The following is a 23735-nucleotide window of genomic DNA, read 5'->3' on the forward strand; positions in this document are numbered from 1 at the left end:
ATCCCCTCGCTCGCATTATAATAATAATCAAACAATGGCAATGGCAAAACAATGAAGTTTCATTTTCATAGCCGGCAATTTAGCCAGCATCCCAAGTAGCTCTGCCAAATGGTTTCGGCCATTTGCCCACCCGCCCACTGAGATGGCTGAAACTGAGTGCGGGCAGCATTTGTGTGCACTTCTTGTCCGCTAATCCGTAAACCTGGCCATGGTGAAGCCATACAGTCTCCAGGATCCCCGCTCAGTGCTTACAGATACACAGTGCGAAAAGGGCATGGTTCAGTAATTAAGAGTGAAATTTGCCAGCTGCGGAGAACTAATGATGACTTACGGGAAAAGTCTTTAGAGTGTAATCTCCAATACTTCTGGTTGGACTTAACCTCTACCTCTTCCCGACTTTCCTTTGAGTGCATTTGCTTTCCCTAGCTTTTCCACTGCAGCGTTTCTGCTTTTCCCGCTTTCCACTCCACTCCCTCCCGCTTTTCGCCAGCTAGTTGAGTGTCTTAAGCAGTCGCAAACACGCTCATAAATATTCATATAGCTGGGGAGTATTTGCAATTGCTTTGGCTGCTTTCTCCCCCGTCCACGGCTACTTTCTCTTTGTCTTTGTCTTTGTCTTTGCGTTTGTGGAGCCGGGGGCCCTACCTCTGCGTTGACATTGCGAATAGGGGCAGACAATGAGGATAGTTTGTCCTTGTGCGGCGCGCATATGTACATGTCCTTAAGCTGCTTCCGATGGAACACGTGCCTAATCAAATGCCAAATTAAAATGATCTACAGCCGTGTGCCGTGTGTTCTTTTCGGCCTTCGTACACCCACTTCCTACCCCCCACACAGACCAATCCCCGGGAAAGTCACTTGGATTCGCATTTGCCTGTAATCTGGCGCAATCTCCCGAAGACTTCCAGGGATTAGCTTACTAAATGCCAACAATACGAGTGTGGTGTGCTTGTGTTGGCACGGCCTTTACAATTTAACGCACTGCCAAGTTCAAATACACAAAAGGCGGCCAAAAAAGAAAACAGCTAAGTCGGGGGAGGTAGGTGGACCGGCCCACTCACGCCTCCGTTAACAATAATTTACGCAACTTTGCTCCTCTTTTGTAAAAATAAATATATATAACTTACAAAAGCGCCGCAGGGGAGCGACGAACATAGCCCCAGATATTGGGGCAAATTTCGTAGTAAAAGAGCGTTATATTACCACATAAGGAGAGGTCCTGTGTGGGGGGAATTCCCAAGGACTGGCTGGCAAAACAATAACCGTACTGCCGAAAACGAAAAACATTTGTCAAAAATGCCACAGCGAACGGAACCAAACCGAACCGAACCGAACCGAGGGCAAAAACTGAACCGAACCGAACTGAGCTGAGCTGAACGGAACCGCAGGACTCTGGCTTTTCAAAGTGGAACAAAACAATCTTTGTTCAATATTTTATTATCGTAATTTAATATTTCGCCAGGCGTCATGTCAACACTGCCGTCGCCGTCCCTTTTGTCCTGCCGGCGCTTATTTTTCCGACGCACTGTTTAATATTTATTAAAAAGTCATGTGCGTGCGCTGCATCGCCGGGGAATTACAATACTCGTATTTCCCCCCGGTGGCGGCAAATGAACGAGCCGACGAACGAACCGCTTAGCTGGGATTGGGGCTCAATCTGTGACTCTGAGTGGGCGTGTGTGGTTCGTCCTTTGGGGTGGACCTCATCTGTTCAACATTTATGAGAGAGCGCCCCGAAAAAATAACATTTCGCTGTAAAAAAATGAAGCAGTGAAGCAATTGAATGTCACACTGCGTATGAGTGATGCATTTCTGCGTTGGCAGTGAAGTTTATTACTCATACGACGTGATGCCTTTCGAAATTTATTCCATGGGCCAACGAATGGATAAAGTGCATATGAAACACAATCTATGAAAATATGTAGCTGTTTTGAAGAAATTGAATTAAATCCGGAAGTGCTGTGGCCGAAAAACTTATTCATCACGCATATTTAACGAACAACAAACAAAGGGAGTTTGAAGTGATTTATCTAAATTTGCACAAAAACAGCACCCTAGTCAGTGACTAGGAGGGAGTGTGAGTATCTGTATGTGGTTGCGGCATAAAGTAATTGCTTTCAGGTCTCGTTTTTCGACAGGACCTCGCAAACAGCTGTCGACAGCCGCCCCACCAACCAACCAACCAACTCCAGTGTCACCTCGCAAAGGCCTACTTCCACACAGCTCATCCTGTAATTTCGTTTTTACGTCTTTGAAATTTTGCATTTGTTTCATCGAACGCCTTCATTACATTATATAGGACTGACAAGTGATGCGGAATCGAGCGTTGGCGCTGCACAGTGGGGCAAACTGGTGGTGTGCCACCGTTTGTGGTTGTGCTTCCTTAGCAAAAAAACGTATTTATTCAATTATATGGCAGCTAGTAGATAGCAACACAGAAATTACAATATGTTTATCAACAACTGGTGATCAATTATATTTATACGGCACTAATGAAATAATAAACTTTGTTGATTTCAATTTAAAGATTAAATAGCCGAACATATGGCAATTAAATTAGCCGCACTGTCAATTGATTTAAAGCGTTATTGTAATAGAAAGTTATCACGCAATTACAACTGTTTTAAACTAAAAACCAAGATCGATAGGGAGATTTTACTTTTGACCATCTACGATGGGCATGGATATACTTTGCGAAAAACCAAGGGAAACGAATCAATGATTCACGCGGCGCTCAATTGCAGAGGTTTTTAATTCCGTCTTTCAACGCGCAGGCCTATCGATTCGATTGATTAAAAAATGAATGATTCCAGCGGCCAGTCACTTTGTTTGCCCTGAATAATTAAGCGATTTTTGCGCCTTTACCGCGCCGCCCGGCGTATATATCCACTCAACTTATACTCAATTAAGTGTTTACTTAAACTGAAAATCAATGTTTATGCCTCATTTACCAATCTTCTGCCCATTGTGCGTCCAAGGAGCAGCTGAGGGGAGTGGAGTATCCTGGGAGCACCAGGACGTGGCAGTCGGATGTTGGGATGTTGGATGTTGGGATGTAGGGATGTCGGGATGTCGGGATGTCGGACTGTCGGGCTGTCGGGGATCCTTCGACAGTCACGAAAAGGAATGCATGAGCCGCTCTGCCTGTCATTTAGTATGTAAATTGAGATAAATCGTTTCTCGTGCCTGCCGCACCAGCAGCAGCACATAAACCCACAGCCCTGTACTTACACATACTGGGTGTGTAAGTATATACAGCTTGTTACACATTGCATATATGTATTGGCGCCCAATGTACATAAGGCAAAGTGTAAGTAACACGTCCTTATGCCGCCAACAACAATGGCGAAGGCTTCAAGACCAACGCCAACACCAACACTACCACACCAGCTGATGTATGGCGAGCGCGGCATACGGTGCGTATGAGTTATTTCCACAGCCGAGGCCCGTTCATATTATTAAAAAAGGCGGCTGAGGCAGCCAGGAAACCGCGCAGGCAGTGGGCGGTGGGCGGGGTCGGGACTTGAGCGTGACGAGCTTTGATGTTTAAATGACTGCAACGGCTGCGGTGGTGCAGCGATGTCTGTGGGGCACGGCCTCCATTGGGGCCGCACGCCACTTGAAGCCCTAAGTGCATAATTGACTTAATTAGCCACCAAAACGGCGTTAGTGCAGCTGCAGCAGAAAACCATGAGGTACAGCTCGCCGCTCGTGTGGTCGATGCTCCTTGGAGGTTGCAGGCGCAAGGCTCAAGGACTCCAAAGTTCCGAGTGCCGTTGCACTGCCTCAGCAGCGCAGGAGTCGAATCTCGGCTGAAGGTTTCACACTTGAAAAAAGTGGGACTCCATTCCACTTCGAGCATGCTAAATCTCTAGTAGTGAAAGTTTATCAATAACAACTTAAATACAGGATATAAATCTAATTATCAATGAATGAATAAAACTATAAAGTTCTGCAAAGGTGTGTTTAATTTAAAGTTGATCCATAATAACACTTTTCTATGCTTCTGGCTATGAGTTTAGTTTTAAATTGCTTGTTGATCTCGAGTTGGCAAGCAGCATAACTTTTGATTAAAATAGTTCCAATGGAACTATGCTTCTAATGGGCTTGCTTTTCCATGAGCATAAACTAATAAGCTAGGAACTGATGTTTTTCTGAGTGCACTATCGCCTTTCGGCTGGCTTTCGTTGTTAGCAAACTGATTAATCGCTAAGCGCTTGGTAAGCACTTTGTACTCTGACCTCCCTTGTTCGTCGTGTGCCCCTCCTTGGGACGCCGTTTCCCAAGACCCCCCATCCCCTCGCGATCCCCCTGCTTTTCGGTGGTTTCCCGTTTCGGAACACAAATCACGAGAACTACACGCGCCCGTTTAATGCGCTTATAAATTTGTTTTCGCTCTGCAAATTTACTTGGCCTCCGCCTGTGCAAATCACCATCAGCCAGTGCCCCTCCATCGGAATGCCCCTCTTTGGAGCCCACCGCGGCCCCCATTGTGCTCAATCCCCCTTTGGCTGTCGAATGGTGGCTTGTTTGGCGCTGTTGCGCAAAAGCTATCGATTATTTATTCAGAAACGCAACAAATGCAACAAAAGTTGGTCAAATTTCACGTGGTAATAATTTTCGGGAGCTGGGCTGTTAGCATCAGATAGTGTCCTTTGTACAGTGTTGACTGCAGTTAAGTTAATGGGTCCTTGAACTATATTATTTTGGCTTCATAACGCAAATTTGGATGCCAGCCATTTCGGAAGAGCCATCGCTTACTTTGGGAAATTGCAAGGCTTAACGTGGTAAATAAATTTAGTGCTTTATTCTCTCGACTCCAAAGCAAGTTCTTAATACAATTTCAGCTAAATTTAATTTATTGCCACTGAGTATTTAAGAAATATTTACTAATTTGTACGCTCCTGAAGCTGAGAACTTCTGGGATGAAGCCAACTCGTCTACTTATCTTCCATACAAGTTAATTCCACACGCACAGTTTCCATTCAGAGTACGCTCTTCAGACTTTTCAACGACTCACCTGTCACTTTCACCACCTTTCACTTTGCTCTTCTGGCTTTCGACTACATTGCGGAGTTTTCATGTTGACAACTTCCGCATCCTGTTTGAAAGAGCCCATTTGTGCGTTAACTCATCGCCGGCGGCTTCATTCGCCTCGCAGCCTTTGACCTCACTAATTAATTGGCAACTAAAGTTAATTCTATTTCGCCGTAACTTGCATTCATTATCGCCCCGTGCCAGGCCTCACTGTACTTGGGCCCGACGCCACTACGTGATAAGTGCGATTCATTTAGAAGCACACTCGCTTTCCCCAGCTTTAGCCCCGAGCCGCCCCTTTTTGTGCGCCCGAATCCATTTATGCACGTCTATGGAGCACCGCCGCCCACTTTTCCGCCCATTTGCCGCCCGCTCGCCACCCACTTTCCGTAGGCCGTTCCACGGCAGGCATGTTTGCCCGGCCGTTTTTGCTGTGCGTTGTTGCTTTCTGTTTATTTGTCTGGATATGTGGGTCGGTAATTGCTTTGCAAAGAAATAGAGCATAACAAATGTTACGTGGCGAAAGTTTATACTCCTCTGGCTATTGCCGAAAATTGGGAAAACTGCGCGGGCCACCAAAACGGAGCAAATGAACCCACTAAGAGCTGTCTCTATAATCGAAGTTTCACTTAGCAAACCCACGAAGTTTGCACCCACCGCTTACACCACCTAGAGCCACCAAATTAGCGCTCCACTGCGCTCACATAGGACCAAAAAAAAGGTAAACTAAATACACACGTATTTGTATACACCGAAAGCCAGGCATCGCAACAATTTGCAAACTGAATTAACATGCCAACATCCTTAGCAGCCAGGCGACAGCCAACTAACCGAACGAGCACCAGACTAACCCATCCCAGTGCTGCGCACTATCCATAATAACCCGAAAAAACGAATTAGAAAATTAAAAATATATTCCAAACTTAAGTTGAATAAATGAAACATCATTCTATGTATGATAACTCGGGGGCACTATGTATATGGCGTTTATTGGACTTTCTAATGCCTTCTGCAAGCGGAAAATGTTGACGGGAAACAATGATGAGCTGACAGCACTGGGCCACAGCTCCACCTCCATCCCCATCTCCATATCCATCCGTTCACCCGCCATCTGGGATGCCCACTAACCACTCGCTGTGCGACACGTTAAAGTTTTAATTTGGCCATTGACGTCACAATCAGTGCTCGGCCATGGCAGAGAATTTGGGGAGTATTATCTCCAGTGCCACTCCAGTGGCAGTGGCTTGGAGAGGGGATGGCTAATTGTTGTGCGTCCACGTCCAGTGTCCGAAACGGCAGTAGAAAATTATAATTTGCATTTATAATTTTATTGACAGTAAAATGTATTTAATTTTCGGGGGCCAATTGGGGGAAACGGAGGCAGCGGAGGAAAAGGGCTGTGCCGCCATTCAAGTCAATGTTTGCTCGCTCTGCCGGCGTCCTCGTCCTCGTCCTCGTCATCATGATCATCATCAACTTCAGTGGCAGGAACAGGAACAACAATAAAGCCACCAACAGCAACAGCAGCGTGGAAGTGCGGCATGAAAAATTAAAAAATCTGCAAAATATTTCGACAGCTTTTCGGGCGACGCCAAAATGGCAAACGACGGACACCAGCGGAAACGGCTGACGAGCGCCTAAAAGCGGACTTTCCGGGGGCTTGCAAGGGGTTTCCGGCGCTTTCCGGGGGTTTTTGGGCAATGCGGGGGCGAAAGCGACCGGGGGTGGCAGGAAGCTGAAAGCGAAAATGAAAGGCTAGCGTAAAACTCGAAAATCCTCTTAATAATTCATAAAACTTTTGAAAACTACTTAACTCTTAAAACTACTAACTGAATCAAACTAAACTAAAGCGGCTACAAATGCGAGAGCTGCGGAGGATGCTCCGCCAGAAAGGTGCCACCACCAATTTCCATCACACAGGGAAAAATCGTTTGATATATTATATATATATCAATATTTAATTGAGCGAGGTGGTTGTTCAAAAATTGGGTTTATTCCTTAATTACTACAGCTATTACTATTTTAAGCTACATTGAAGTGTGATCCAAAATCGAAAAGGTTTGATAAAATCCTCGAATGGATGTTTAATTTTTTCCAGTGCAGCTTTCCACTTCAGCTTTTCAGCTGCAGCTTCAGCTTCAGCTGTTGAAAATGCGCGCCGCTGGCGACCAACAAAACTTTGGCAAGTTTGTCGCTCGAGCGAAACTGGGTCCAGGACATGGATGACTTGCAAAGGATTGGGAAGGGTGGGGGGCGGACAGGCATCCTGAAGCTGAAGCATCAGCAGCAGTTCATCATATTTACAGCTTTCACTAATTTATTTTGCACAGCCCATGAAAAATGCAGCAACTGCGTCAGTGTCGTTGCCATGTCCTCCTCCGCCATCAGCCGGGTTTCCTTTTCAGATTTTCAGACTTTTGGATTTGCAGAGACCAAGACGAAGACCAAGACTGCCCGGCTCTGCCCGGCCGAGATTGCGTATTTATAAGCTAATTTCCAAGCGTCTTACAAATCCTTTCACCCCCCCAGATGTTGAAACTCAGCCAACTTTCGGGGGCCATTCAAATTTGTGAATGTAACCCGGAGTCTAATTGTTAGATCAGAAGGCCCCGGGAAATGTGTGTGCGCCGGGATGGAGGCCCAGGTGGGCAGGATTTGAATGCGGAGCTGGCAACTCATAAAGCTGGCATCCTCGCTGGCTGAAATAAGTCCGGCGATAGCGAAACTGAATGCCAAATGAAGAAGTCGGAGGAGTCCACTGGCCGGGACATTTTGCAGCTCCGCTCCAGTAATTTGCTTACTGCTCTTCTGGTGTATCATCCTCCTTTCACCGGGTGGTTGGCCTCTTCGCGGATTTCATCAAAGCTCAAAGTTGATGTTTATTGCTTTCTGCCCGCACTCCCCACTTTCCCATTTTCCCATTTCCCGCTATCGCTCAGCTCCCGCATTTCCCCACTCAATCTCGCTGTGTGTCAGTGTCTGGCCTTTTCCAATCCTAATTGGGTTAGTTGGTTTGCACTTTGCCGGCAAGTAATTAACACAAGTTGTCGATGCTTAAAGAAGCCAAAAAGAAGTGGTAGTGGAATCATTGAAATTGGACATCGAGTAATTAAAAGGCCTTTGGGGTGCATATCTAACTGCCCGATAGACGATGGACTGGCCGGTGTTTTCTGGTGCGGTGATTATGATTGCTCAACTACCGGCAGTCGACCAAATACGAATGGGGTTCATATATCACGTACGGATGCCCCCAGTAGCCATAAATTTGCGGTGGAGCAGTTTGCTGCATTTCGATCGCCATACTGCATATACCAAAATAGTTTGGCAAACATGCATTCAAATAGCTGGAGAACGGGGAAACATTATAAACAATTGAAAACAAAGCCTTTGATAACAAATTCATTCCTTACAGTCTTTCCAGCTGTATCGAATTCATTTCTATTACCCTTCCCATAGAAGAAAAGCAGATTTCGCCAATAGATTGCTGCAATGTGCCTTTGTTCGCCATAACAGAGATATCCGATTAAACATTTAATTAGCTGTTAAATGAACCCTTTGAAAGACCCTGGTGGCCGTCATCATCGAGTATCAGCATCATCATTTGGGCCAGATTTCCCATCGGCCACTCCGATTTCTTTCATTTTCATTTTCATTTGCACTCGCAATCGACGAATGGGTTTTCAAACGTTTGACACATAAAACCGTTTTGTGACTCATTAAAGCCGGCAATGTCGCCCATTGTGGGCGTGGCAAATGTGAGTTAATTACACAACGCACACACACACACACACCCACCCAACTGCACAGGCAACCGAAAGGACATGCTGAAAACAAAGGTAACGCTCGATTGAATGGAAAAGGGTTCGGTTGCCAAAGTGGACTCCAAGTGGATGCCGATGCCGATGCCGATGCCAATCCCCATCCATTCCAAGACCAAGTGGCCAGCGGAGAACCCAATGCACGTATTAGACCAGACGGCCAACGAAATAAAAAGAGAAATAAAAGTTAAATAAAAATGTCGGAGAGGAACTTTTCGCACAATCGCCGTCCGATTCGTTCCGCCCACCGCCCACCGCCCACCGCCCATCGACCACCGCCATCCCCCCACTCGTCCTTCGCTCCAAGAGCATTTGTTGGTAATTTGCAAATCGCCAAATGATCCAAGGAACTTTAACTGCCAGCCGCCAAGGGAATCCGAAAGCTGCCGCCGAATGTCCTTCGCTTTGCTTCTCTTTCTTCAATTCTGTTCTTATTGCGGCAGAGATGCGCTTTCTATCCTGAAAAAAATAATAGATTCTTTTAGGACACATTTATTTTTCACACATTAAACATTCATTACTTGCTGCTTTTTTCAAAAACAAAATGGTTCAATTGAATACGAGGAGATATAGAGGTTATATTAATTTTTAAATTGGCCACGGAGTGCCATTAGGCACAGAGCTCTCTGGCAAAGGCCAAATTAACATCACTGGTCCAGCTGCCGTCTCTGTCTCGGAGTATCCTTTCTGTATCCTTTTTAATATGCAGGCGCTTAAAAACCGCTTAATATTCTTCCGCATTGCTTTGGCCGCATTCAGAGGCTGCGGTTGCGGAGAGCCCGAGCTTCAGACGGCCGGCGAGGGAAATAGTTGGAGCGGGCTGATGGGTGCAACTAATTTACGGGGTGGCCAGGACACCCGGGCACATAGGATGCCCAGGCTGCCTGGCTGCCTGGCTGCCAGGATGCCAGGACACAGGACCCACATTCGCATCCCACTGAACGGCAGCATCTGGCGGCATCCAAGTAAATGAATATATGAGTATATGCGAACGGAATAGCTGCAGTTCCTTTTAGCAAACGGCAAGTCAACATCCCTTTTGGTTATTCAAGGCATTGTTGTTGCAGATGCAGGGGCAGCATATTCAGGAGCAGGAGCAGCAGCAGCAGGAGCATTTTGTTAGCATAGCACACTTCGCTCAATGGACGCAGCAGGATGTGGCCGCTGTGCAGCTGTGGTAATAGATCGCCGGCCTCGTCCTTTCTTATCTGCCGGGACACAACATTTGTCGCCCACCTTCTCTGCCCCGCCCGTCTTTTGATTATTCTTCCTGCTGTCTCAGTGCTGCCAGGACATCAGCTTTTTAAGTCCTGGCGAGTATTAGTTGGCAAGGTTTTGTGCAATATGCCTGCCCGTGATTGATTGCCTTCTTTCGCGTAAACTCTACCCAAATCTTTGGATTTAAGTAGTTCCTTGAAAATTTCCCAAAAATCAGGAAATGATTTTGTCTTGATATTGATATCTTGCGTCAGGTGTACCTTACCTTTATATTCCTCCTTAAACGAGCATTTTCACAATAACTAATGCAAAAATGGTCCAAAAATGGATTGGCATACCTTGCTAAGTTTGTGAAAGTGTCCGCAATAAATTGGCGTTCAAATATAAAACTTTTTATTTTTTGAAAATTTTAGCAAAAATTGTGATGTAACCCCTTATAAAAATATCAAAAATGGGCCCAAAAATTAATTTTCTTGGATCCGAAAAAAAGTGGCACCGATCGTTAGCTGGTGTCAACAGCTATTCAAAAAGGTCATTCTTTCCGCTGTGGGTCATAATATGTCCGAGTTATTTACAAAAACCGTCACCTTTTGCCTCGATATGCTCCCAAAACCAACTATGGTATTTATCCATAACTAAGCGAAAAATGGTTCAAAATTGGATGGGAATACTTTGTTATGTTTTTAAAAGTATTCCCAATCGATTGGGATACCAATTTACAACTTAAAAATTTTTGAAATTTTTTTTCAATAAATTGTGATGAACAACAACCACCTATAAAAAATTCAATATGGTAAAAAAAATGAATTTCCTAGGATCTGGTTAAAAGTGGTATGGATGGTTAACTAATGCTTGCAGCTGTCCAAAAACGTTTTTTTTTATCAGCTGTCAGTCAAATGTTTTTCGATTTTCACTCAAAAAGCATTTTTAATGGATTTTCGGACCAAACAAAAGTACAAATGGCCAAAAAAAAACATTTCTGACATAAATGTTTTAGTGCTACATTCCTTAAGCACTTGACAAATCTCCATCGAAGAATTCTTTTTTACTTAATGACAAAATAAATTGGATTTATATTCTATTGCCTTCCTGCTGCAACTGAGTTGCATTATAAAAACCAGACACCACTGCTGTTGTTTGCTGTGGCATCTTCCCAATTTCTTCAGCCCATTTCCGGCGCTGCAGTTGCTCCTTGCCGCTTCCGTATTGTTTGCATTGCAATTGTCCTGGCGCTGCTCCTGTTGGTCGTCCTCCTGATTGTGGTCCCGGGCAAAATATGAGCACCGCCGCCGCTCGTCACCATCATCATCGTCCTGGCGTACAGGCATCCCGGCATCCTGGACGGCGTCCTTCGGCTCGTTTGTGTGTGCCTCTGTGGTTCTACACAAATATACTGATGGCTCGCAGAGTGCTCAGTGTGCACAACATACAGGACATGGCATACGCATACAAATCCGGGGAATACCCTCACCCCCGCCCGCCGCCTTCCCCCGAAAATTGTGTGCTGAGGTCATGTCGCTGGCGTCGCCAGTTGCAGCAGCGGCAACAACAATGCAACAATGGGGCAGCAACTGACGACTATAATGTCTGGCCGGCCTCCACTCCCCACTCGAATGGTCTCGCAGTTGTAAAGCTGCCAAGAGCAGACCGGCATGCGCAGCTGCAGCAAACGCAACAGCAGCAGCAGCGGTAGCAGCATGCAGCAGCATCCAGCGGCAGCAGCTCGAGTTATAGGTACAGCTGCTGCCCAAAACGGAATTGCAGCAAAACCACCAGGACGACGATGACAAGGATGGCAAACAATTGTAAGCTCTGACAGCCAAACAACAGTGGCAACAACAATGCGACCAGCAACACGACATGTGCGAAATGTTGATCTGCGGTCTAGGCCGAAATTGAGATACTCTCCTCGCAAAAGGGCAAATAATAATGGGGTATTTTTGCCGGCCGGTCACTGGTGTGTGCATTATGGTTTTAAGTGGGCTTCAATCAATTAAGTCCGTCAATCAACTTGACACAGCTCATATTACGGGCTACACTGATGACTGTTGGGACTGATGCGGATTGCCCATCGATTAAATGTATTTTTAGATGTTGACACAACGCTACTCGTTATATATGTACATATCTGGATGGATTCCTTGAAAAGCCATTTGAATGAGGTTCATCATTCCATCTTGTTCTGGAAAAGTGAAAAGTGATTCTTGTGAATGGAAAAGTAAATATATCGCGTTCAATCCTCGACTGGCATCTCAAATTGCATCTCCATGAAGAGCATATAATTTCAACGGAAATCTTCACTGAAAACTTATTGCCCTGTTTTCAGAGAAAATTGTAATTTTCCAATTAAACCAAGTAGAGGACATTGCTATTTATAAGCTGCCAATAAGCCAACTCAATCAATACCGCCTTTCCTATTAACACAGAAATGGTAAATTGTAAATGGCAAATGGTGAATTTCCAGCGAACCAACAGGGCGGCTACTCGTTATTGTTGACTTACTGTTAAATAACTGTTTGCACGCACTGTTGCATCGAGTTGATTCGAAACTGAAACGAAATGAAAATATAATGAATGGGTAGCTGAGATCGAAGGCCTGCTCCTGCTCCTGCTCCTGCTCCTGATGCGGACGCCAATTAGGTCTCATTTCAATTGCAGGTTTGAATGGATTAGAAGTTCCCAGATAAATTGGAAGCCTGCTCGGCAAGACAATAGTTTCAGCTGAGCCGTGCGCGGGGTATTATTTATGCGGCTCACAATGGACGACGTACCTCCGATTCAATGCGTTTCGGAGGAAACTCGGAGCCCCGCATTACCGGAGCAAGCCTGGCAGGTGGCTGATTACGGACCGATTTCATTGATTCCCCTGGGGCCAGTCTATTGTTTTGGCTTCAATAATGGACCAGATAGCTGCGAGTGTGAGATGGAAGCTCTCGATCCCCTGCACACCGAAAAAAAACTATTCAGAACTGGGAGCAATCATAAGATTACACATGATTTGCATGTGAGACTACTTCCACTTAGTCGGGAAATTCATCAGCTATGCCTGACCACCAAGGTTTTCCACCCAGAAGACCATTAGTTTCTTTCTGTGTAATCCTAGCACAGCTCATGATAAATTTACAATGCTCCGCATGCGAAGGCCACGGCGAACAATAACAATTGCACTTGCTGGCACTCCGGCGACGCAGGAGCAAGGCACATGTTTATGTCCTTCTCCGCCGTACAGCTCCTGCCCCAGAAGCCCCGTGGCAGAAGCCCCGGGCTGCTTGGCTAAGGCGAATGTCCTGTTTCTCGATTTCGCACGTACAATGTGCTGCACTTGCACTCTGCCCCCAGATAATTGCATTGCCCCCGTCCATAAGTGTCTGCTGCTGCCATCACGCCATCGTGCCATCCTGCAATCCTGCCATCTTGTCCCGCGTCCTTCGTCCTGCGTCCTACGTCCTGCGTCCTTGCTCTTTGCGGAGTTTTGTGTATTTATGAAAACCATTTCCGGGCGGCAATAAAACTCAACACGGTCAACGTCAGCGGCATCTAATCTTGGCCTGGCGGCGCTTCGAGTGCCATTAATTTTGCTTGTTTTTTCCCTGTGACATTTCCGATTATGTGCGGATTTGTGGCACGACGGACGCCCCGATCCACTTTGGTGCCCAAGGAAAAGTTTGCAATTTACACTTCGGAGACGGCTGTCCTTGAAAGATTGGCGAGTCCCTGGTCCTGGTCTTAACAAGGAAAAACAAATAGGCCACCCGATGACAGGCGATAAGAGCAACCTACTCGTGTTCTTGTACTATTTCTTTTTTTTTTTTGTATTTGTTTTTGCCATGCAAGTGCCACGCCCCCATCCGCCGCCACTTGGCGCTGCCCGGAAAAGTTGCGCCCCCTTCTGGATTTGCCTTTTTGTTAATGTTTGCTCAATTTAAAAACTTTTCCATCGCCATTTGCATTTGCACGCACATTCGCACGTGCTTATGCAACAGCAAAACAATTGGAGGAAGCAGGGCGGGTGGCAGGTGGGCGTGGCAGGAGCGGCGGAAAGCGGGTGGGCGGTCCAGGGTTGGAGAAAGTGCTCAGCCAGGCGGCAAAGAAACCATTTGCATACGCACAGGGGCTCAGACCCAAGGGGATTCCAACGAAGGGTCCATTGGGAGGTTGAGCCTCCATTGGGAGGCAAAAGTCGAAACGTGTCCTGATCTTTGTTCCTTAGACTTGAAATATGTACGCAAAAGGTATTTTGGGTAATTTAAATGATTTAAAGGTATCGAATACAATTTTTATTTAATCATTCTTCGGCATAATATGTTAATATCTGAGGGCTGCTTTCCCAGAGTTCGATTGACGTTTCATGTAAAAATCCCCTTATCTTGCGTGTAGCGCTAATCAAAACAGCGCAACGCCTAAAACCTGTCCCAGATTGGATGCATAAACAAATAGATAACCGCGTCGCATTTGCATAATCCAAAAAAATAGCTCCAATAACCCCGGCGGTGACCTACGCCCCTGGCTACGCACAATGAAGGCAGCGGTAGGAAAGTTGGGCAGAAATCGGAATGAAAGAAAAAAGCGGAAAAGTTTAGTTTTTGTTTTTAATTTGGTAATGCAGCACGGAGCATGGCCTCCAATTGTTGGTCCTGGGCAAGGACTTTTTCCTGTTTTCCGACAATTACATTTGATGAAGTTTTACAAATGAGCGAGGCGTGGTCGCGCTGCGGGGCGGACATTTAGTTAACTTTCGGCCAGCTGAAACTGAAATTGAATTCCAATTGTCAAATGGAATTGTATATGACCAACGAAAAGGAGCGCCAAAAAACGCCAAAAACTAGAATGGCAATTTATTCTTCGAAGTGGGTTATAATGGATTAAGGTGGAAACGTGCATTTTAAAGTTTAAAGGAAGTACGAATAGTAATGAATTACGATGGGCTATGCTCATAATGCATTATTAATTCGGGTGCAGTGGAATGGTAAGGCTTTTAATACGTTTATAATCAATTCTTTTAATTCCGCATAACTGCCTTTCAGTCAACATTGTGTTGCCAATATGTGCACAAATGTGTTTGCGGAAAGTTTTAAATTTTGTCGCTCAATTTCACAGTGACTTTACATCATATCCTGGCGGGATGTGAACCAAGCGAACTAATTACGAGGATGGACTGTTTCCATCTTTGGCTTCAATGTTGTATGTAGTTGATTTCCACGCTGATTCGACTAGCATTCTCCGAGTTCCAGGTCCACTTAATTTACCGCCGTATAATTGCTCATACGCACTGTTGCATCTGTTTGGATTTGAAGCCCGAAATCAATTTGCAGCTAAACTGCCGCAGATTATCTTGAATTGGATTCGAAATCAAATTGGCAATTGCCAAGTACAGGTTAACAATTACCGGCCATTCCGGCAGATTAGCCAGATACCAAAAACCAGATAACCAGAGTCGAGTCCGAGTCCGAGTCGTTATATGTCTGAGTTTGGCAGAGGGAAGATGGCATATCTTTCTGGGCCATCTCCCATATGCTGCAACTGGAACCCCATGTCTCTGTGGCATCAGTTAATTGATTTGCTTTACGACTGCGGCTGCAGTCAGTGCTCTTGCCACATATTCCTCCATAATATTTTTTTAATATTGTTGCGCGCTTTGGCTGGCCTCCTTTTGGCAATTGGCCATCAAATTAGCTTTGCTTTTTTGGTCCACTGTGCCACATTTATGAATATCAACGAACCTGTGAGTGCCGCTGCGGTTCCAGCCAGAGTGTCCCCTAAGTGCCTCCATTCCCGCATTCTCTTCACTGGGAAAAATCTCTGGAGAACCGAAATGTCCACTTAGTTTGTAGATATATCTGGGAATATGGTAACTATCGTAACTATCTCAAGTAATATATAATGAGAGCTTTTGGTTATTCGAGTCTTAAAGTAGTTCGATCAGTGAACGAACGTACTTTATGTTTCAAAGCGATCGAATGCCATTATTTGTGTTTCCAGTTCCCAGTTGGGAATCAAAGTCCATAAAATGATATACCATTTTCTATCTGTGTGCTCATAAAGCGGCAAAAATAAAACTGTCGACGATTGGGAGGAAAGTGGAAAATACGAAGGGGCGAGGAAAAGCGGTCTGAGGCTGAGGAAAAGCCAGCAATTGCAACTGCCAACTGCTGTTGCTGCTGCACTGACACAGGAAATATTATCCGCATTGCCAGCAACGAGCGATGAGCAGAAATTGAGGCTGCCAAGGTTTTGGCCCGGCTTTGTGGGTCGTCCTTTGCGAAGAGGGATCCTGGTGGGTGGCTGGGTGCCGTCAGGACAAAGCGCAAAAGCGGCCAAGTGAATTCTCAAATACAAATTCAAATGGCAAATTGACAAATGAACCTTTTGAGCTTTTTACGTTTTCATTGTCTGTCTGTATCTCCTAGTTTGCCAGTGGAGCGGATTCATCCTCATGCGCTGTTGGGTGGGCCTTCTAGGAGCAGGTGGAGATGGGTGTGAGTGAGCCAGGAAACCGAGGGCAAAGCGAATGTGGCCCGGCTTCGGTTGGCAACAGTAAGTGCGGTGTAGATTGTGTTAAATTAGGCATTTTCTGTTGAGCTAAATTACTTTTATGCCAGAAAGGAGCACTACACAGGGAGTAACTTTATCCGCCGTGTTACAAGTGACTTAAACCGAGTTAAATTTGAAGTCATCAACACAGTGGTGGAGCTCTGGTTCCTTCTCCCATATTATTGGCTAAGCTCTTGAAGGGGCTTGCATAATGGGTTTATAATTAATATACAAACGTACAGCCCAGTTACAATTATAGTATTTTCTGCAGTGAATGATGAACCTGCCCTCCCAGAACCACCTCGGAATCGCTTCGAGTTGGCTTTTTTCCAGTTCAGTCCCGCTCCTTTTCATTCAAAAGAAGTGCAAACAAAACCCGAGGGGGAGCACAAAAGTAAAAAGCATTCGACAGGCTATTGATGCTGATTTTGTAAAGATGCCGATGCCAATGCCGCTGTCGATGCCAATGAAAATGAGAATGAGAATGGAGCTGGTCATGGGAATGGGTAAGGGGATGGGAATATGGGTGGCCAAGGGTATTGTGGGGAAGGCCCCGAGTTCGAGCCGGAGCCCCTGCGGGTTTTGGTTGCCGCTTTGTTGTGCCGTCCGGCTGGACGTACAACAAATTACAAAATGTTGTTGAAAGGCGATTTTAAAGCCCCGGCCACTTGGCACCGCCACCACCCACCCACTCTATTCAGAGGCCAAAGCCGAACTCGGTAAACAGAGATTACAAATGGGCCAAGTGTGGGTGCAGTAGGAACAACTAGAACTACACAACTACAATGGGCATTGTTGGCCGCTCACGCTAATACCGGATTCTCTTTTACATTTTGCAGATTTAAGAATTCCTAAAAGGATACCAGCAGGACGAGCAGCAGCAGCAGAAGGGTCAGGAGGAGGAGCAGAAGGCACCCACAAGGACCAACTTTCCACTCGAAGCGAATTAAAAGAAAAGAACTCAGCCAAACTGGAGGCGGAGGGCAAAAAACGGCAAAATCAATAGTGCCGAAGAAGTGTGGCCAAAGTGCTGAGTAATGTGGAGTAATGGAGACCTTTTTGCTGGCGGCGGCAACATGATGTGAAACATGGCAATCGAATCAGCCAAAGCCATTTAGGGTCATCAATTGCCAGGGTAGTGGAAAATCGGCAGCAGGAGCCCCGAACGAAGCCATATGCATCGCAGCATGGAGCGGAGGAGGAGCAGTACCCCGAGGACTCTGCCAGGTGAGTTGTCATTCCCAGGCAGCAGGTGCCACGCGCCCAAATAGATGGTCAATACAAAGGAAACCCACTGCAGATTAGCTACGTACATATATGTATATGATCTTAGACCCCAGTTTTTATATCGCTATGTGATTTATAAGTAATACCTTTAAATTCGTTTTCCCCATTTCTCCTTTAGTGTGCTGGATTCTGCTGTGCCTGGTGGCCTGGACTGTGGCGGATGACTGGTCCCTGAGTTGCGCCTCCAACTGCACCTGCAAGTGGACCAATGGCAAGAAGTCGGCCATCTGCAGCTCCCTGCAGCTGACCACCATTCCGAACACCCTGAGCACAGAGCTGCAGGTGCTGGTGCTCAATGACAACCACATCCCGTACCTCAACCGGGAGGAGTTCTCCACTCTGGGGCTGCTGAACCTGCAGCGTATTTACCTCAAGAAGTCCGAGGTGCAGTACATACACAAGGAGTCGTTCCGCAATCTGAAGATACTGGTGGAGATCGACCTGTCGGACAATAAGCTGGAGATGCTCGACAAGGACACCTTCATGGGGAACGATCGTCTGAGGATACTCTATTTGAATGGCAATCCCCTCAAGCGCCTGGCGGCGTATCAGTTTCCTATTCTGCCCCATCTGCGCACCTTGGACATGCACGACTGCCTGATCTCCTACATCGATCCCATGTCCCTGGCCAATCTTAACCTGCTGGAGTTCCTCAACCTAAAGAACAACCTGCTGGAGAGCCTGAGCGAGTACGTGTTCCAGCACATGGCCAATCTGAAGACGCTCTCCCTGGAGGAGAATCCCTGGCAGTGCAACTGCAAACTGCGAAAGTTCCGCGGCTGGTATGTGAACAGCCGCCTGAGCTCCGTGAGTCTGGTGTGCAAGGGCCCTCCGGCGCAGAAGGATCGCACCTGGGACAGCGTTGACGACGAGCTCTTCGGCTGTCCGCCGCGGGTTGAGATCTTCAACAATGAAGAGGTGCAGAACATCGACATCGGGAGTAATACCACCTTTAGCTGCCTGGTGTACGGCGATCCCCTGCCGGAGGTGGCTTGGGAACTGAATGGGAAGATACTGGACAACGACAACGTGCTCTTCGACTCGGAGAGCATCGCCTCGGATAAGCTGTGGAGTAATCTCACCGTTTTCAACGTGACCAGCTTGGATGCTGGAACCTACGCCTGCACGGGCTCGAATTCCATCGGCAGTATGACGCAGAACATCAGCATCTACCTCAGCGAGATCGTTCAGCATGTGCTGGAGAAGACGCCGGAGACCTTCTGGTACTTTGGACTCATCATGGGCATCTTCGGAACCGTCTTTCTGCTGATCTCCATCTCGTTTGTGGTCTGTCTCTGCAAACGCACCACCCGCCAGCACCGTCATGCCAACAAGGCCGGCGTGAAGTCGAGTGTTAGCTTCAATGACCAGGAAAAGAAACTTCTCGACTCGAGCGTCACCACGACCACCAATGATCGCGGTGACAGCTATGGCATCGACAACCAGCCCACTTCCATCGGTATGAACAAGGGGGACTCGGCCGGAATGGGCTTCAACCAAATAGAGATCCATGCGGTGGAGAGTCATCGGCATGGAAGCATGTTGGTGCAGCAGCAGCCGCAACAGCAACAGGTTGCAGGTGGTGGTGGAATGCGGCAACAGCTGATGCAGGTCAAAGATCCCACCTGCGGCATGATGAGTGTGCCCACCTCAATGGCAGGCCATGCCCACTCGCATCCTGCCCAGATCTCTGAGGAGTTCCCGCTGAACGTGGGCGTCTTTCCACCGCCCCCAGAGTTCTGTTCGAACATAGTCCCGAATCCAGCGTTTGGGGGCAACATCTTCATCCGGGTATCCGTCACACAGGACATGCTGGATGGTGCGGACCTGAACATGTATCCAGATTTGCTGAACATTCCGAAGAGGATGCAGGACGTACAGGAGAGTGGTGCTGGTGCAGTCGCCGTGCCCGAGGGTCAGTTTGCCACTCTGCCGAGACACACAGCCCGGAGAGGTATTCTCAAGAAGGACACCTCCTTGCAGCAACAGCAGCATCAGCAGCAGCAGCAGCATCAACATCAACAGCAGCAGCAGCAACAGCAGATTCAGCAGCAGCAGCACCAGCAGCTGCAACAGCAACACCAGCCATCCGGACTCTACACACATGATGAAATCGTGACCTACAACCTGGAGGCTAGTGGCTACGACCCCCACCAGTCGGCGTACCACAGCAATGCCATGGAGCTGCCTCCTCCGCCGCCCCCGCCCGCCGTAACCGCGGTGGTGCAGTGCCATCACCCGAGTCCCAGCAACTGCGCCAGCTGCATCAACAATGCGCCGCCACCGCCCTCCGCCTGCCAATCGCCGCCCGTCGAGGTGACGCCCATGAGGCCGCTGGACAGCTCCGCCTACCCCAAGTACGACAACATGGGTCGGCGGATCACCGCGAGCGGAGGACTAGGTGGATCCAATCTTTCGCTGCACGACGAGGAGCGCTACGAAAACGAGACGCTCTTTGGCCAGGCGGAGAGTCAGACCAAGGGAATGCCGGAGCAGTCGCAGGATCTTCACCAGCCGCAGGAGGTGACTCAAGGCCAGGACAAGGGCGGCGGTCCTGGCGAGTTCGTGTCGCTCTAGTATTACGGTACCCAGGTGTAAATAGGTCAATAGATTCGTGTCCCCAGAAACCCTTGGCAATCGTTTGGTTCATATCAGTTTGAGAAACGAGTGCTCTAAATGAACATATGTATATGTAGCGACCCACACAATCTATTGACTGCATCACATTCACATCTGAGGAACATAGAACCAACAAGAAATGCGGACAGGATCTCGATTGGGTTTTCATTTTTGGGGACTAAACTAGCCATTAAATGGAAGTCCATATGAGACTGTCGTGTCACATCCCAATCAAAATTATAGATTTCGAAAATATTGAGTTAACAGCGAGGCGAGCAAGGACAACGTTTATTTTCCATTCGGATTGCACTCTCAGACTAGATACCGTTACAGAATATACTTCTAATTCATACTCCATTAGAGTCCCAATCCTAGCTAGCATTTGGTAGTAGTCCCCTCGAAGCCTGCACCTTCATAGAGGTCGACAGCGGTGTATTCTATAAGGTATAGCGACCAAAACTGATCTTCATAAGGTGTATAGTACGATTAATCGCAGATGTATTGGACCCATAGATGGTCGAGTCTTAGACATATTGCTTCTGGGGTGCTAGAGTTTTAGAGACGAGTCACTGAATAGGATTAGATTGGTATAGGATGGTGTGAGACGCGGAACTCATATCTCTAGGCATGCATATATATATATATATGTATGAAACGTTAGCCAGATCTATTACGCCCCATATAATCGCCCTTATAATCCTCGATGTGCATTGGATATATAAATACTTTATCTAGTTTTAGCCCCTCACCCCGTAAAATAGTTCCTTTCTTGTACATATGTAAATGTAATTATATTGCTTAAGGACTTTTAAATCAAAATAATTTTATGCTCACTACCCGAAAAGTATCGAAAAGTATCGAAGAGTATATATCACAGAGTCGTGCCAAATGTTTTTAAGGTCTGTTTTTAACCCGTTAGCCTCATGCGATTGTTTAGACGAGTTACTTAAGCGTAGTATTTGCTGAACACTTAGTACCTATGATTTAGTCAATCTCAGATGTAGCCCACGCCCACTATCCTAGCAGATTAGAACACCTTCGGTTCCTCTCCGTTTTCCCCCTCGAAGTCCTGCAAGTAGATCAAAACTATATCTGAATAGGGTACGACATTAACATTTACGCAACATAATATCTATACATGTATGTATATGTACATCTGCATATGTTTGTATTTGTGTGTAATCTGGATGTAGAAAGAATGAAAAACAAATACGACCGACCCAAGCGAGGCTATATCGATGTGTATATCTTATATATAGTACATATGCAATGTAAACATTTATCGAGATCCATGTTTGTAGAGAGAACAGAGGTCGCGCATTAAATGGATTTTTTGTGTCTGTAGAAAGTTTCAAATTCGAGCTTGGTAATGTAAAAGTAAGCTATAGAAGTCAATATAAGTACACGATAAATTCCACTTACATGACCACGCCCACTCGCCGCCCCTTCGCATGATAAATGTGTGAATGCAAGCAAGCATGTGTGTATGTGTGTCTGCGTGTGTGTGTGTGCGGAATAATTAAACACATGAATGCAATGAATTACTATAATAATTATGGGAAAGTATGCAGGCAAATATTTGCACAACTTCCATGAGATTTTTAACCCCTTCACCCCGTAGTTATCCGTTATTTGTTTTATCGCCGTTGTTGTTTAATGTGTGCCGAGTGTTTCCAGCGAAGGGATTTTTGTATTTTGCTATTATGAACTGAGCCAGAGCAAATTTGCACGGCACACACAAAGCACGGCAAACACGGCATTCTAGTTTAATCTGCATATAATTTAACTGAATTTCCCTGCGTACCTCATTTTTGACAGCGCAAAGTGGATGATTCAATCAAAAGCATTACTCGCCCGCTCTAATGGACGAATCTAAATCTGAATCTGAATCTGAAACAGGAACAGATACGGATACAGATACAGATACAAATACTTTGGCGGGAGGGGCGGACCCTGTACATAGGCCATTTTAATTACATCATACTCGCGCAGACAGAGCCAATATTTTATTCATTTTAAATCGTTTTAACTAATTAAAACCAAATGGAAACCGCCAACTGAGCGAGAGCAAAGACAAGTGTAAACACGCAAATAGAGTAATGGGTAATGAGAATAGCGAGAGCCCGACTAGAGAAAATTTAAACTATGCTTTTAACTACGTCTCCCACTTTCCATTTACCATTTTCCATTTTCCATTCACCATTTCCCAATTTCCACTTTCCACTTCCACGACCGCTACGCGTTTTTCCTGACGGAGATGGAAATGTAACTATGATTTTAATTACTCAGCTTGAATGCAAATGGAAGGCGCCCACAGAACCAGATACCTAGATGTATCCACGTATCTGCGTATCCGTGTGTCTTGCTGTTTGGGTATCTGCATCTGTTGGCGTTGCATGTGGCATCTATTGAGGGGCCGAGGGAGCGGCTAAATTAACTTTTTATGGGCGCTGCGAAGTGCTGTCAAAATAAATTAAATTCGAATGATGAATAGTAGTAACGAATTTTGTACAATACCATAAAAACATTGCATTGCACATTGCATTTTAACTTGAATTCCATTCGAATGCTGAAATTAGCCAAATCCTACGAGCCGCACAGAATCTGAACCAGAATCCATCACGAACTCGTATACGCATTTATAAATACAAAACATCCCGACAGGACACGAGCCCACTTGTGGACAGGACACACGGATACGGACATGGACACGGACGTGGACATGGTCATAGCGACGCAGACGGAGACGGACAGGACAGACCGGAAGGAGCGAACATTGAACAAACAATATAACCGAGAATACATTGTAATAGCATTAATAGATTGTCAAGCTTTATTACACACTATATTAACATAGATGGAATAATAATAATAATTATTATTACTGTAACAATACGAGTAACAGAAGAACACAAAGAGAAATATGAATAAATTTAATAAAACCAAAAACAAAGCCTTTACGTACATATTGTGCTATATGCTCTGCCTGCATTCATGCTCGTTTTTCCAGCCCAGCTCAGTTCGGCATTTAGCATACCGTTATTACAGCCTCGTCGCACAAGAGGAAAAACAAGGCCGAACGAGGGGGGAAAATCGATTTGATGACATTTCCATAATGGAAAACTTCGCTGCAGTCAAATCAATGTCTCTTCCTGCGCACTTGATGGAAAGTTCTCGCCAAACACTGCAGCCAACTTCCTCAATATCCTAGGTCCTTCCCCCCAT

At 46.2% G+C, this 23735-nt stretch overlaps 1 protein-coding gene and 1 pseudogene across 1 annotated transcript in view; both read left to right on the forward strand.

Annotated features, from left to right (window-relative positions):
* Window positions 1-23425, forward strand: part of LOC117142798 — a 42958-nt gene extending 19533 nt beyond the window's left edge. The window contains exons 4-5 of the mRNA XM_033307004.1: window positions 17444-17831; window positions 18010-23425. Coding sequence (XP_033162895.1) covers window positions 17780-17831; window positions 18010-20468 — 2511 coding nt within the window. The 5' untranslated portion in view covers window positions 17444-17779 and the 3' untranslated portion in view covers window positions 20469-23425. The remainder of the gene's footprint in view (window positions 1-17443; window positions 17832-18009) is intronic.
* LOC117145757 lies at window positions 13681-14502 on the forward strand (annotated as a pseudogene).
* Window positions 23426-23735: the final 310 nt, after the last annotated feature.

This window comes from Drosophila mauritiana, chromosome 3R, assembly GCF_004382145.1.
Source record: "Drosophila mauritiana strain mau12 chromosome 3R, ASM438214v1, whole genome shotgun sequence".
In the NCBI taxonomy this organism is placed as follows: domain Eukaryota; kingdom Metazoa; phylum Arthropoda; class Insecta; order Diptera; family Drosophilidae; genus Drosophila; species Drosophila mauritiana.